The sequence below is a fragment of the Triturus cristatus genome, chromosome 4_1, assembly GCF_964204655.1.
Source record: "Triturus cristatus chromosome 4_1, aTriCri1.1, whole genome shotgun sequence".
Lineage (NCBI taxonomy): Eukaryota > Metazoa > Chordata > Amphibia > Caudata > Salamandridae > Triturus > Triturus cristatus.
In genome coordinates, this window is record NC_140585.1 from 994,896,599 (window position 1) to 994,913,492 (window position 16,894).

A 16,894-nucleotide genomic window follows, 5' to 3' on the forward strand; every position below is an offset into this window, starting at 1 on the left:
CCATTCATCAAAGCCTTTGGACTGCCACAGACTTCCCAGCCTCTCAGTGTTTCACAGTGGAGTTGCCGTGGTAAGTCTACGATCCCATCCCAGCTGTTTGTTAGCTGCATGCCAAACATGTATAGAGCTCTACCGTACTCCCCCCTGGGATTAGTCATCTATCCATGGCATATCTGGGGTCATCCGGTCGACCACAAATCCCCTGATTGATAGCTGCCAAATGGGATGCCCAATACATTTTATTGTTTAGTTAATAAAAACCATAACAATATAACAATTGTTAACAGTGCATAATACCAATAAAATCAGTTAAAAAAGTATTATAAAACAGGTACTTTTTTCATTAAGTTTTGAGCCGTTTCCTTGTACAAATAGCCAATATGTCAATAAATTTAGGCTATTACCTGAAATTTGTTCTGAAGTGCCGTCGTGCTAGTAACTTAATGTTAAAACATACACGTTTGCAATTTGATTATAGATAATATAAATTATGTGCAAAAATGTAAGTTTAAAAGAGCAATTGTGTACAACAACAGCGGGGTGAGCAGGCAGGTTCATTGTTCGTTCAAAGGGGCTTTCTTGTGACTGAGGATAAGTCCTTAAAGTCTGACAGAAACGGATCCGTATCTCATTCGGAGTTTGGAGAAACGTTGATGATTTTTTGGTCAGTTACCAAGTTTTTTAGCCGTTTTTGTTCAGCAAGCGTTAAAAATGTTGCTAGGCGGCAATTTAACTGAGTGTTTTCTGGATTAAAACATGCTAGTACCGCTTGTCTCCTTGTTCGGATACCCATTATGTTAAATAGGTTTTTTAGGAGTTTCTGCCGGTCTTGAGCCATATTTTTGCATAGGCAGATTAAATGTAAAATGTCACCTTGCTTAGCTTTGCACAGGCTACAGGAGTCTTGACCTATCCGCCGTTGCCATGGCAGAAGATGTTGGGCACAAGGCAGAACTCCCAGTCTGAACCTCATAAAGCTCATTTTTGCTGCTTTAGAGTACCCCTGATTGAAGTATGTTTGTGGGGTCAGAGACTTATATGTATTCAGAGTCATCCAGGCATGAGCCCTATTAGAAAAGGTTGCCTTGTCTTCAATCAGTGACGCTTGTTTAATGACCTTCCAGGCTTGTTTTTTAAAAGCGTAGTATCCAATTTGGGCGTCCCAGAGTTCCTGTAGTTTAGTGTATTCCAAGGCTGACTGGAGGTAAGCTCTGGCTTGGGACGTATCTCTGTGTTGCAGTTCTTGCCACAGCAAACTGTTAAGCATGTGGGATCGAGAGCTTTTGATCTTAAACCAACAGAAGATATATGCACCTTGTCTGGCAAGATCTTGTCGCAGGAGCCCGAACTCCAACCTAACCTGGGCTGGAGAGATGTAGTTCGGAAGACAAAACATTTGTTTATAGGCTTTGACCTGAAGGTTGTCTAATTGCTTAGCGTCTCTGCCCCGCATTGCTTCACTACCGTATGCAATTGTGGGAAGAAGTTTTGCCTGGGCTACCCTTAGTAAGGGGGTCAGGAGCGGCCCCGTGAGTTTGTGCGCAAGATTTTTCAGAGTTATGGCCATTAACAAGCCCTTTCTTCTTTCCTCCTTCATCTGAGATTTAAACAAGCCTCCTTTGTCTATTATTACTCCTAAGTATCTATACTCATCTGCCGCGTCAATTTTTCTATTACCGAAGAACCAATTTCTCTGGCGTATCATTTTGTTTTTTGGGATTGTCATCGTCCGAGTTTTTTGCAGGTTTATCCTTAGATTGTTCTCTTCGGTGTAGTTCTGCATTACCGTTAGGAGGTTCTGTAGTCCGACGTATGTGTGGCTAAGCAGGACTACGTCGTCTGCGTACATTAGGTTGGATGCCCAATGATACTTCCTAATATCTGGAAGGCTGATGCCCCCGTCATACCAATTAAGGGTTCATTTGGTGAAGGTGATTCGGGGCTTACCGTCCCATAGGAGATCTCTTTGAAGGGTCTCTATTGCTTTGAAGTAAGATGTGGGAACTCGGTCCATTGAGTTCTGGAGAGCGTATAGGAAGCGGAGCATGCCATAATTTTGAAAAGGACTGCTTTACCTAAAAACGAGAGGGGTAGAGACTTCCAGTGCTTGACGTCCCTTTTCAGCCTCTGTATAGGTGGCACCAAGTTGCGGGCAAAGCGGAGCTCCGAGCTCAGCTTGATGAAGATACCAAGATAACGGAAGCCGTCCAACGCTGTCTGTATCGGGCAGCCCCTCGGGAGAGTGGGTGGTTCTCCCTGTAGGACGTAGACCACAGACTTTGACCAGTATATGGTGAATCTGGAGTATCTCCCAAACACCGCAAGAATGTCCAGGAGGCCGATCAAGGAGGCTCTTTGGGAGGTCAGATATAGCAGAATGTCGTCTGCGTATAGCAATATCTTATCTTCCCAACCCGGGGACCACCGCATCCTGCGAATCACTTGATCTCTATGGATCCATGCTGCCAGGGGCTCCAAAGCTAAAGCAAAGAGGAGCGGAGATAGGGGGCACCCCTGGCGTGTGCCACGGCTCAGTTGGAAAGCTGGAGACTTGCGGTTGTTCACAACAACTTGAGCCATGGGGCTGGAGTATAGCAGGTGGACCCAGCTCTTAAAGTCTGGACCAAATCCCAATTTGTCCAGCACGGAGAAGAGATAAGGCCATTTCACCATATCAAATGCCATGGTGGTGTCCAGGGACACCAATATGGTGGGTTCTAGGATAGTTGGTACTCTGTCCAGAACACCATGCAAGCGGCGTAAATTGAGGGCGGTATTGCGATGTGGCATGAAGCCTGACTGGTCGGGGTGCACTAGTGTATCAATAACTTTAATCAAGCGCATAGCTAAAAGTTTTGCAAGGATCTTAGGTTCTGCATTCAGCAGCGATATTGGTCTATAGGACGCACAGCTGGTTTTTGGTTTCCCCTCCTTATGAATGACCACGATATTTGCAACCCGTTGATCAAAGGGGAGCATCCCCTTTTCCCTGCTCTCAATGAACATCGAATGGAGGTACAGGGCTATCTTGTCCGGTCTCAATTTGTACAGTTTGATCGGAATGCCATTGGGACCTGACGCCTTTCCCGAAGTCACCCCCCGTATTGCCTGTGCCACCTCATCGTCTGTGAGAGTAGACTCGAGATATTCGCTATTTTTATCTGAGAGAGTAGGAAGTCTGATATCACTAAGCAATTCGCTGTTGTCATCATCTATGTATTTACCAGTCGTGCGGTACACCGTTTGATAGTGGCCTGCAAACTGGTCAGCTATTTCCTATGGGTCAGTTATGGGGACGGTGTCCTCACCTTGCAACTCGGGCACCAGACGGGCCGCCCATTCCCTCATATCCAACCATGCAATGAGCTTCCCCGCCTTATCACCATGCTCATAGATTCTGCTCTGCGTGTCTCTGCCCTGTGCCCGGGCTCTGTCCTCCGCTATGCTTTTAAAGTCGTCTTGTTTCAGGTTAAGGAGATGTAGTTTTTCGGGTGTCACCGCCTGAGCTAATTCCTCTTCCACTCTCAGTATTTCTTCTTCTGCTCATACTAAATCTACCTGCTTTTCCTTTTTCTTTCCCGCAATCAGGGACAGGGTTTCCCCGCAAATAACTGTTTTGTAGGCTTCCCATAACGTCTGAGCTGAGTCAACCGTCCCCTCATTATCTTGAAAGTAGTTGTCTGTAGCTTGGTCTATTTTCTTCTGAATTTCTGGGTCCTGCAGGTACCAGGAATTAATGGGGGCTATTTTTCCGGCGCTCATGTGACCCAGGACTACCTTCATCCAGACCGGAGAGTTGTCTGAGATGCCTCTCCCTAAGTGACGAACCTCCCAGGTATTGAATGCCTGTGCTGCCGGGACTAGGATGTAATACATTCGGGATAGACTATGGTGGGCTCCCGACAAGAACGTGTATTGGGTCCTGTCGGGGTTATGAATCCTCCAACCATCTACCAGTCCCATGGACTCAAAGAAAGTCCGGTAGCCACTTCTGTGCGGGTCTGATTTCCCGCGGTGGATAACGGTCAAGTGTTCCAGACAGCACTGAATTAAAATCTCCTCCTATCACTAGGAAGCATGGCATCTTTTTAGATGCAAGTTGGAAAGCCATTTCCTTCAGGCTTGCAATCTATCACTGAACTTTGTGCAACTGTGCAAAAGGTTTGATTACAATTAGAGCTGACTTTCCAAAGGGTCAGCTATTGTATGATTAAAGCAAAAAGATTAATATTTTTCACGGTGGAACAAATGTAGAGGGTGAGTTGCCAGAAGATTTCTCTTAACTAGGGCAAGTTTAAGAATACTTTTATCACACTAGGCAATGTAAAATTTGCTGACGTTTTTGCAGGATGTCAACATTAATGCAAAATATGGATTTAGAATTCTCTGTGCATTATGTTAGACATTTTTTGAAGAGCTAGAAGTAAGTTTGTAATTGTAGAAGAGTATACACTCTTCCACAATGAGCTCTAATTTTTCTTGCTTTTCCTTTGAAATAGGACTCATAATGGACAATGGAACATGTGTTCCCGTAGCTCGTTGCCCCTGTATCTATCATGGAACTGCCTATTCAGTAGGAGCTAAGATTGAGCAGGAATGCAGTGTGTGGTAAGTGACCATAATTTATAATATTCTTTCATGTACCTTATAAGAATTCAATTTGCAGATTTACTAATTCTAGTTAGTTATGATTACATCACATAACTTTCATACTAAAAAAGCACAGTTTCACTGAAAAGACAGCAGTTAAGTGAAGTTATATACAAACATAGGCATGCAATATAATACAACCACTGTCATGTGATCACTACTAATCTCAACAACAAAAACTACATTTAGAATATTTTAACCCTGCTATTGCAGAACAAGAGATCCCCTATTATTATATAAAATAGCATACATAACCAATTAAAATATTTTCTGTATTTTAAAAAGATACAGTAACTAAAACAGTAGCTCCAAAACTGGTGATTGTAAATAAAGATTTCTTCTCTTACTAAAGAGGATGTCAATAACAAATGTACAGCCACATCATTAGAGAAATCAAAATGTTTATGTCTGCAGCTTTTTCAAGCTAACTACCCCAAAATAAACATGTAAAATAAAAAATACATAACAGGGTTGCTGATGATAGCTACAAACTACAAGGCCTTTGAATTTGTAGCTTATGAGGCAATATTGGACTATAATACACAGTTACCCATTATGCATTGTCTCTCGCTTTCTAACTAAATATTCATGTATTTTTGGTGGCATTTTGCACACAAGAGCATGCAAGATACAGGCGTAAACACACACACATGGCTTAAGGGCAGTGTGACCGGTCTGTCCGCACTGGGCGCTGTCCTGTGGAGGGCGCGCTGACCTCAGGAGGGGGCGCTGTGTTTAGCAATAACTTATGATTGGAGAGATGAGGTGCACTTTTACCTGGTGGTAGTAAGAGAATCCGAGGAGATGGTGATGGGGTGTAGGGGCGCCAAAAATGATTGTCGCACTGGGCGCAACCGGGGCTAAGGCCGGCCCTGCGCACACACACACACATACACACACACATGCACGCATGTACACACACGCACACGCACACACACTTGCTTGACTGCTTCTATTTAGAACTAGCAGTCTAACTGTTTAGCAAATATTCCATAAAATCCAATAATGAAATCTGATGTTTATTAGAATATACCACTTTCCGTTTAACTTTTCTGGCAGTGTCTTAGGGCCAGATGTACAATGCCCAAAATAGAGCCTCGCAAATTGTGAGTCTTTTGCGACTCCCAATTTGCGAGCGCTATTTTGGATGCACAACAGTGTGTTACATACTGTTAGCGATTCCCAATGGGGTCGCAAATTGAAAGGCTCATGAATATTAATGAGCCTCTCGCAATTTGCGACCCCATTGGAAATGGCAGGCTCTCCCAGGTATGGTGGCCTGCTGGGCTCAGTAGACCACCATGTCTGGGACTGCTTTTAAAGAAAGCAGTCTTTTTTTGTAAATGCAGCCTGTTTTCCTTAAAGGAAAACAGGCTGCATTTACAAAAAAAGAAAAATGAAACATTTTCGTTTCATTTTTTAAGGGCAGGCAGTGGTCCCTGGGACCACTGCCTGCCCTAAAGAATATATTTTCCCCTGCATTTGCAAAGGGGAAGGGTTCCCCTGGGGACCCCTTCCTTTTTGCGACCCCATTACCACCCTCTTGAAGATGTGGCAATTTGCGAGTGTTTTGTGACGCAAAACATTTGTACATTGGGTTGCGCTCGCTATTAGGAAGGGAGCGCCCCTTCCTAATAGCGACTCGCAATTCCAAAATAGCGAGTCGCAAATAAATTGCGACTCTCTATTTTGGTATGGTACATACCCTTATTGGTTTTTGCATGCGCTAAAGGTTTCTCAAACCCGTTTGCGCATGCAAAAACCGTCGTACATCTGTCCCTTAGTCTTCAGATAATTCTCGAACTAGTAGAATGAAATCTAAAATATAGCAACTTTCAATAAAAACTGTTAAAGTATAAAATGTAAAAGTGTAAACATCTCCATTGTAAAGAAAGTATGTACTAAAACAAAAAAATACAAAAAGGCAACAGAAACCCCAAACTCAATTAAATTAGCATTTATGAATTGTAAAAATATAAAATGGTAGAGAAATGTAGGTGCAGCTTATTGAACAATCCAGACCCACATGGATTTTGATCCATTACACACAATGCAAATAGTCTCAATCCAAGTTTGTGTTACATTCAGGCCAGGGCAGCGCCAGGGACTTAACTGTGACTAGGTAGAGCTCCTTTTTACGCCGACAATTTTATTCTTGAAAGTTGTGTATTCACATTGCCTGGATTATGCCAGCGTCTCTGTGAGGAAGGCCTCCTAGAGGTGTGCTCCCCGAGGGTGGCGGTAGGACTCTGAAATTCAGAACCTTATGAAGGATGTTAAACCTTGAATTCATTTTTTACCAAATAAACTTCATAACTTTATGAAAACAGGCATGGACAAGCCTGATAACCAGTCCTTACCGAGATGGTGGTCTGTAAATAGGATATTTTATTTGTGGTAACAACCTAAGATTGGGTAGAGTCTTCACCTGTGATGTCATTTCCTGTTTAAATCATATTAATTGTAGGCAAATATGAGATGATGCATAGCAATACATTTGTTCCATTATTTTTCATAACATTCTATGCCCTCTCATTTCCATTTTCCTCCCAGATGTTTACTTTTAGCAGTTTGAATGTTTGCTTCTAGCAGTTTGATTTTCTTGTGGTTTCTACATTGAAATGCCTTTTTTGCCTTTTCTCCTTCCCGATGTCAGTGGGAATTTGATGACTTCAGTTCAGTATAAATGTTTATCTTCAATGAATAGCTACATCGTCTTGAGGAGACATCTGACAGCTTTCATGCATACTATCCTGTGCCAGTAGCACTGAGACTACTGGAAGGGGTCACCCTTTCCTCGTGCAGTTAGGAGGGAAACTCAATAATCTTCTCAGCATCCAGGCCTTGACAGTTTGTTAGATTGGGTGCAAGCAGTGTTGAAACCTGTGTTTACATTCTGAGTTGGCAATAATTCGGTCCTGACTAGCTGGCTGTTCCCTCCACAAGTTCCTACTGTCTCTCTGAGGAATTGCATGGTAAAACATGTATTTTTCCTTGGTGTAAAATAGCAGCTACATGTTATTGTCCATTCTGATATGTAAAATTTGTAATGGGGAGTGATAGACCTGCCATTCTTGGCATGGCCTTCAACCCTCCTGTTTTGCTGACTTCGTTTTGCTGACCTTAGGACTCTGTTCACTTTACCACTGCTAACCAGTGCTAAAGTGAATGAGCTCTCTCCAGGAAATGTGGTAGAATTGGCCTATATCTAATTGGCATGTTTAATTTACTTGTATGTCCCTAGAGAGTGACACTACCTGTGCCCAGGGCCTGCACAGTAACTAAACGCTTCTAGTGTGCCTGCAGCACTGATTGTGCCACCCACTTAAGTAACACTCAAAACATGTCTCAGGTCTGCCATTGCAGCCTGTGTGTGCAGTTTTAAACTGTCATTTTGACCGGGGAAAATAAACCTTTTGCCAGGCTCAACCCTTCTTTTTTAATAGATGTAAGTCACCCCTAGGTTAGGCCCTGGACATCTCAAAGGGCAGGGTGCAATGCATTTGAAAAGGCGGGCATGTACTTTTAAGTTTTATATGTCCCGATAGTGAAATAGTCCTAAATTCATTTTTCGCTACTGCAAGGCCTACCTCTCCCATAGGGTAATATTGGATTTAACATATTACATTTGATGAGCTGTAACTTCCAAATGGTAACAGGTAGCCAGTTCATTTTTGGTTCTTTGGAATTGTACGGAAACAGCCTCTCTTATGGTGAAGTAACAATTTTGAAAATTACACATTTAGAAAGTTGGCACTTTCCGCCTTAGCCTTTGAGTGCCTGCATCCTGTCTCTGGGTCACCTAACTGGGTGTAGCTGATAGCTGGGCTTCTCCTAGACAGCCACACACAATGGAGAACTTAAGTATGCCTGGATGGGGCATCACTTGCAGGATGGGAGGGCGGAGCTGAGCATAGACCCACTTACACCTAAATAGGGTATGTCCTGCCTCCATATAAAGGGCTTCATGCCCCTTGTAGTTAGTTTGGAGCCAGGGCAGAGAAGGCAGGAAACATGTGCACAAAGAGAACCATCTAGAAGCTTATAACACTTCAAAGGAAGACTCAGGTACACAAATTTGGACCTCTTTAGTACACTTCTGTACCTGTCAGTACTCTGCCAGGAAGAAGGACAGCTGTGCTGCTTTAAGAACTGCCACTGCTGGAGTATTGATCTGAATGACTGCTACCCTGCTGTGCTGACATGCTGTCTGCTGCCATCTTGCCTGGTTGAGAAGAACTGGGCCTGCATATGTTGATCCTAGGATCCCAGAGTGACTCCAGATCTAGTTGGCTGAGCTCCTACTGGAGCCGTAGGGACAAAAAGATCCAACTACCTTGAAGCCAGTACCTGGACTTTGCTATCTGTGAGTCCTACCCTGCCAAGTAGTGCCACTCCAGTCCTGGACCCTTGGAAGTGGGCCTGCAGCTGCTCTACCAGTCCACCTGTGGATCCAGCAGAACCAATGCATCTTCTCTGCTGCATGGCACAATCCCAAGAAGAACTGAAGCATCACCTCTACTGCAAGGATTCTCTCAGCACAAGAACTCTGCATTGAAATCGCAGCTAGCATCGGAACTACCACTGTGCAAAGTATTGCCAATGCAGGCCCTCACATTGCAAATCATGTATCGACGCTTTCTGCTTTTTGGCTCTGTGATTGAAAACTTTAATATTGGATAGCTCTGGTTCTACTGATTGTGTTTTAGTCTTCTTTTATTTACTAAAATGTGCTCTATTTTTATAATTTGGTGTGGGAATTTTCCAGTGTTGTGTTTTCTTTTTATTACTGTTTGAGTGTTGCATAAATAACTTTACACATTGCCTCTTAGCTAAGCTTGACTGCTGCTGTAAGCCAAGCTACCACAGGGTTGAGCACAGGTTAATTTGGAGTTTACTTTTGCCTCACTCTGACAATGATTGTGGTTGCTGCTTGAGTAGCACTTTACCCTCCCTCAACAAGGAACACAATAATATCTTACAGGGAGGTAAAACTGCTCCAGTAAAAAACACAAGGGGCATTCTTATGGACCTCCCGGGTAATCCCAACTCAACTGATAACAGGAATTATCATGTGATTTGAGAATTTGAGTCCCTCAGATATGCCGTGGGTGAGAAATATTGCACTTGGGCATTTCACCTATTGAATGTCTGGGTGAAAATTCTGCTAAAAATGGGAAATAATGTGTGTGAATCTCCACTGAAACTCAGATTTGTGCCTGGAGATTCTTGATGTGGAATCTCGCAATGGCTATGCACAGGTATGGAAAAGCACCACTGTACCAGTAATGGCACAAATGGTATTAGAGTGACATTTGTACAACATGCCTCTTATCATCATGTGCGGTAACAGGGTTTTTCCTCTGTCGATTTTACTAAGTAGAAAAACTGCAGCACTCAGAAGACATTATCATTTTATTTAAGGTCACTATACTCATCACAATTTTTTAAAGATAGTATTTAAACCTAAAACTGGTTACCAGATCGCTGAACAGCACCACCACCAGCAATTGTGCATTGGTGTTACATAAGTACATAGACATTTGCATTGACACACGCACTGGCAACTAGAGCAAAAGTAACATTTCCACTTAATGCAAACTCGTATATTTTTTTCTGAAAAAGTTTTTCATATAAATAATGAGATGCATTTTATGTTTTCATAGCATTTGCACTGGTGGCACCTGGAACTGCACAGAACACGACTGCCCAGGTAACATCTTGCTCAAATGATATTGAGATTATTTATATAAAAGTATATAAAGACAAATGTCAATTCATGCAAGTATACATTTTTAAAACTCGCAGAGTTTCCATATTGCAAGGGCTATTTAATAGTATACTGTTCCAAATCGTATAATAATAAAATATATCATGTCAGTTTTATTATTTTTTTAAATTTAAAATTACCCAGGAGATACCAAAATACAGGGTACTCGTCCATAACACCTCATAGATGTCGTAGGATCATCATACGCAGACGTACTTGGTTGATAAATAATACAATTAATATAAATGCAATAAATATGCACCATCAAGTGCTCTGCAGTTTTACCTTCACAAAGGACTTGACCTGTGTGTCTTTCCGCAGACTTTCTGCATTTCCTGCTTCTTGTGTATTATATATGCTACACACTCTTTTGTACCATGAGCCACATTAGATTTCTCTTAGAGATAGCTTTATCTGACAAGAGGAATTTTTAATTAAGCAATACACAATACACAACACACCATACACATACGTGCATATGTATATACAGAAAGTGGACTCTTGGGTAGCCACTTCCAGCACTTGGCTATTGTGATTCAGCTTGCTTTAGGCATTGTCTAAGAGGTTTTGCCATTAGCACTTTTAAGAAGGGATGGCCTTTCGAGGAGGTAAAAAACATACAAACGCCCCTCCTCGCTCACACACACACTGCTCATTTCTGTCTGCGCACCTCTCCTTGTCCTGCTCCCTGTTCTTAAAAGCAGTGGCGGCTCGCCGAGGGAGTGCTGCGAGGCAGTGGGGCGGGGCGGGGGAGGGAATGGGGTGGGGGTGTAGTGGAGTCCGACATACGACAGACAGGAGTAAGATAACTAGATAAATAAATAAAACAATTTACTTTGCGCGTGCTGCATCGCCGAGTTGTAAATTGATGCTGGGCCGCTCACTTCTGTTCCTTGTGCTCTTGTGCACAAACATTTATTGTTACTTAGCTCCTCTGAAATGGCCATTGGCCAAAATGGACTCCAGTGCTTCCTGGCCCATGCGCACGTGACAGGTATCTTGGCAGGTGTAAACAACATTCCAAGAATGCTGAGTTTCTGTGGAGCACTTGTGCATGCCTTGTGACCAATGTCGATGCATGCACTGCAACACATGCACACGGATGTATGCACCTAGTGCACATCTTGGAATGCAGTGGTGGCTCATCCGCTAAGGCGGAGGTGTGTCACCCCATTGCTGCAAGGCATTGAAAGGAAGAACAAATAAAGTTATAATAATTCGAGGTTATTATCATTGTATTTGGTCCTGCTGTGCAGCTTTGCGGGGCGGGCGGGGCTGCTCTGCTCTCAGAGCAGATGAGGAGTGATTTGCCCATTCCAAGTGTACCATGACAGTTTGGCCGGCCCTCTAGGGCCGGTCAAACTATCATGCACACTTTGCATGTTCTACATGCAGGCTGCATTACAGCCTGCGTGGAGAACATGCCAAACCCCCATTCCCTGGCTGAGCGCCAATCCGCAGCGCTTCAGACCAATCACAATACTGCATTGCCGCATTGTGATTAGCTTAGGAGAGGGAGCCTGGCTGCTTACTGTTCCGGCCCCAGAGAGAGTGAGGCAACATGGGAGAGAGTGGGAGAGCGGCAAGGAGGTACGTTTTTTTCTTGTTTTCTTTTGTTTTATGCCCTCCCAGCCCACCCTGCCACCCCTGATCCGGTACAAAAGGGGGTGGTGATGGACGGAGCATCAGAACCAATAACACACTCACACCCAATTAACAGATCTGGGTTTGATCCATCACCGTTCTTTAGCCCACTCTGCCACCCCAGTTCAGACATGGCCATATGCAAATCAGTTTGACCCTGTGCCTCATGGGAACAGTCCAGCCCGAACTGCCAAGCCATGCTTTCCCTGGACCGGAAACAAGCTTCCTAGGACCGGTTTCTGGCATTTCAGCCGTCTTCAGCCAGGCTTGCTTGAATCCAGTGGCAAAGTGAGCAAGGGACTCACGCCTGAGCATACCCTGCCAACTTATGGCGAACAAAGCGGTACAAAAGGGGGTGGTGATGGACAGAGCATCAGAACCAATCAAACACTCACACCCAGTCAACAGATCTGGGTTTGATCCATCACCGTTCTTTAGCCCACTCTGCCACCCCAGTTCAGACATGGCCATATGCAAATCAGTCCGACCCTGTGCCTCATGGGAACAGTCCAGCCCGAACTGCCAAGCTATGCCTTCCCTGGACCGGAAACAAGCTTCTTTTGTACCGCTTTGTTCGCCATAAGTTGGCAGGGTATGCTCAGACGTGAGTCCCTTGCTCACTTTGCCACTGGATTCAAGCAAGCCTGGCTGAAGACGGCTGAAATGCCAGAAACCGGTCCTAGGAAGCTTGTTTCCGGTCCAGGGAAGGCATAGCTTGGCAGTTTGTGCTGGACTGTTCCCATGAGGCACAGGGTCAGACTGATTTGCATATGGCCATGTCTGAACTGGGGTGGCAGAGTGGGCTAAAGAACGGTGATGGATCAAACCCAGATCTGTTGACTGGGTGTGAGTGTTTGATTGGTTCTGATGCTCCGTCCATCACCACCCCCTTTTGTACCGCTTTGTTCGCCATAAGTTGGCAGGGTATGCTCAGGCGTGAGTCCCTTGCTCAATTTGCCACTGGATTCAAGCAAGCCTGGCTGAAGACGGCTGAAATGCCAGAAACCGGTCCTAGGAAGCTTGTTTCCGGTCCAGGGAAGGCATGGCTTGGCAGTTCGGGCTGGACTGTTCCCATGAGGCACAGGGTCAGACTGATTTGCATATGGCCATGTCTGAACTGGGGTGGCAGAGTGGGCTAAAGAACGGTGATGGATCAAACCCAGATCTGTTGACTGGGTGAGAGTGTTTGATTGGTTCTGATGCTCTGTCCATCACCACCCCCTTTTGTACCGCTTTGTTCGCCATAAGTTGGCAGGGTATGCTCAGACGTGAGTCCCTTGCTCACTTTGCCACTGGATTCAAGCAAGCCTGGCTGAAGACGGCTGAAATGCCAGAAACCGGTCCTAGGAAGCTTGTTTCCGGTCCAGGGAAGGCATGGCTTGGCAGTTCGGGCTGGACTGTTCCCATGAGGCACAGGGTCAGACTGATTTGCATATGGCCATGTCTGAACTGGGGTGGCAGAGTGGGCTAAAGAACGGTGATGGATCAAACCCAGATCTGTTGACTGGGTGTGAGTGTATGGTTGGTTCTGATGCTCCGTCCATCACCACCCCCTTTTGTACCCCTGATCTGTGCCGGCCACTAGTGTTGAAATGGATAAAATACATTCCAATCTAGCTGTTGTGTGCACGCATGTATTGTGACAGATGCACGCCTGTGCCTTACCGCAGTGGCAGACATTTTGGTTGTTTTACTCTACCATTCTAACATGGCCAATAGTCATTTCAGGATATTAAAGTAAAAATAAATAACGTCTTCCATTGCCCAGGCAAACAAGCAATGGCAACGCCAAAAAGTCAGGACTAAAGTTGTTAAAGGTGATAATTATTGGCTTTGCCAATGCTTTTTTGTTGCTAAAAATCTTTGTTTCTTTTCCACTAGGTGTGTTCCAGTGCTCCTAGGGCCATAGTGAGCACTGAGAATTGTAATAAATATACAACAAACCTGTAAATTGCCACAGAATAACCATTTCAGCGTAAACAGATTTTACAATGATTTACAGGGCTAGACTAGAAATTCAAAGAAGCCCTGGCAAATTTGGTCATACCAGCTTCACACATACTTCACTGCATGTCAGCAGTGCTTACCTTGTACTGTAGATACGGTGGGAGCAATGCACTCTTTTACGTAACCACTTATGCAGGTGCAGCTGCTACTGAATGGGCGTGGGGGGGTCAGAAGGGGGGTAGGCTCCCCTGAACCAATCACATTGCTGCAGTGCAGCGTTGTGATTGGTGAGAACCTACGCTCCCCTGAGCCAATCACAACGCTGCAGTGCAGCATTGTGATTGGTCTCAGTACCGTGGTTCAGACTGGGAATGGGACCCTGGGAATGTTCTCCAGCCAGGCTGTAATGCAGCCTTGGTTTAAAACATGCAAAGTGTGCATGAATGTTCTCCTCCGCAGTCTCTAAACAGCCCAACCCCGCGCCCAAACAATGGAGCCAGTACGTTAATATAAAATTATAATAACGTTAAGTTTATAATTAAATCTTTTTATAAATTTTAAGAGTGCAAGGATAACAATAGCAGCCACCTACATCCACTGGCCTGTGGGGGACAATAGAGAATATTCAACTAAGTCAAAAGCTGAAAGGAAAGAAAGCAGGAAGAGAGGATAGGGCTTGCATGTTTTAGGGGTAGGCTGTGTCTCAGTAGTGCGAATTATGTCCACAGTAGGGGTATTCTATTATGTGTGGGCGTGGTCTACCGTGGAGGGAGGTGCTTTAGTGAGCCGGAGGACACCGAGGCATCTCAGGCACGTGAGCTCCGTGAATTCTGAGGATAAAAATTCTATAGTGGTGCCCCAAGTTTTGTGAAATCGAGGGAGTGTGTGTGTAAGACTCAGACATTCAGAAAGGTGTATATGTCTGATAGCAGGCGCTTGTCCGAATTCCGAGTTATGTACCATAGCTCAAACTTAGTGAGGGGGCGGCTAGCATGGGGGGAACACCTGTACCTTAGTCACCCAGTGGCGCAGGGCAAAGTATTGCCAATACGCATCCTTTGGGATTCCAAAAACTGAAATAAAGCCGGGAAATTCCATTACTCCCTTTTCATCAAGAAGGTCTCCAATTCCTTTGCAGTTGGCCTCTTGCCATTTAAGATAGTTGTTCTCTGTTCTTGCCGGGGGGAAGTCTGGGTTGCCTATAAAAGAGGTCAGTAGCAACATAGAAGTTGAGAGGCCACAAGATTCTTGCACCCTGTCCCACAGGTGCTCAGAACCGGAGAGACATAGGCCCGTCATTTAGGGAGCCAAGGTACCTTCCAGATATGCATACCTGTGATCGAGCGGTCAATAAAACACCAGTGTTTCTCTGACTCTAATTTACACCACTCAATCATGTTTCACAATTGCGCTGCCTGGAAGTATTGCTCTAAGTGCGGAACACCAAGCCCCTTTTCGTCCTATCTTGATACGTCTGGTGTCGTGCCATACGTGCTCTCATCCCTCCCCATATAAAGCCCCAGATAAGATGCTGCAGCTGAGCCACTAGCCGGGGCTGGGGTTGAAGTGGGAGTGTCTGCATCACATACAGAATATGTGGCAAAGGAGTCATTTTAATGGCCGCCAGTCTACCTAGCCACGACATTGTATGCTTCTTCCAGTTCAAGAGCTCCCCCCCGGATCTCAGCTAGAAGCGTCGAGGAGTTCACCTGTTAATCAGCTTTAGGAAGGGTTAAGCTAAGATATTGCATTTTCTGGATGTTGACCTTAAATCCTGAGGCCTGGCTGAAGGTCTCAATTTCACCCAGCAGAGGAAGCAAGGAAGTTAATGGCTGCGTGAGGAAGAGCACCACATCGTCCTCATAGAGCAAAGTTTTGTGTTCCCTGTCTACCATTCTGATCCCGGAGATGTTGGGGTGTTGGCGGACTCTTTCAGCGAATGGCTCCATGTACAAAGCAGAGAGCAGGGGCGACAGAGGGCACCCCTGCCGAGTCCCCCTCCTGATCCTAAAAGGCCGAGAGGCAACACCGTTCACCCTGATGCGCTCCTCTAGGCCATTATATATATAATCTGCCCATCTGAAAAATCAGTCTCCGACCCCTAAATCTATAGAGCACCTGCTTCAGGTATGGCCAGTGACCCGGTCAAATACCTTCTCGGCATCCACTGAGAGGAGCACAGCGGGTTGTTGAGTGCGCTGGATCTTATCCATGAGATGGCACAATCTCCGCGTCCCATCGCTGCAGTTACTCTCTGGAATAAAACCTGATTGGTCCTGTTCCACAAGTCCCTGCATGCAGAGGGCCAGACGAGCTGCGAGTATGCTGGTAAAGATTTTCAGGCCAATATTTAATAAGGATATGGGATGGTAAGATGCACAATCCAGTGTTTTTTTGCCCGGTTTGGGTATCACAACCACCTCCGCCATAGATATCGTTGGAGACAGGTCTCCGGTAACTCTAAATGAATTAAAAAGACGGATGAGCACTGGAGTAAGGTGGGGGCAAATGTTTTATAGAAGTCGGCCGAGAAGCCGTTCTCTCCTGGAGCTTTCCCGGAGGCAAGTCCCCGGATGGCTCATAGGAGCTCATCCGGATGGATATCTGCATCTAGTTTGGTTGCGTCTGGGGATGGGAGGGAGGCCACCAGAGCATCACACACATAGGTCTAGGCAGCTGTCGAATCCAAACGATCCGCCGTGTACAGATCAGTATAAAAGGACTCAAATGTGGCAGCGATGGTGCACCCTGATCGGAGGATCTCACCTTGGGGGTTTTTGATCCCTACAATTTGACGCACATTTGTCTGAGCACGAAGCATGCTCCCCAAAAGTTTCCCGGCTTTGTTTTCTCCCTCCTAATAGCGCTGCTTAGTGCGCAAAA

At 45.1% G+C, this 16,894-nt stretch overlaps 1 protein-coding gene across 1 annotated transcript in view; it reads left to right on the top strand.

Moving 5' to 3' along the window:
- OTOGL (otogelin like) overlaps window positions 1-16,894 on the top strand; it is a 939,358-nt gene that overhangs the window by 142,741 nt on the left and 779,723 nt on the right. The window contains exons 14-15 of the mRNA XM_085653920.1: window positions 4,500-4,608; window positions 10,317-10,363. Coding sequence (XP_085510046.1) covers window positions 4,500-4,608; window positions 10,317-10,363 — 156 coding nt within the window. The remainder of the gene's footprint in view (window positions 1-4,499; window positions 4,609-10,316; window positions 10,364-16,894) is intronic.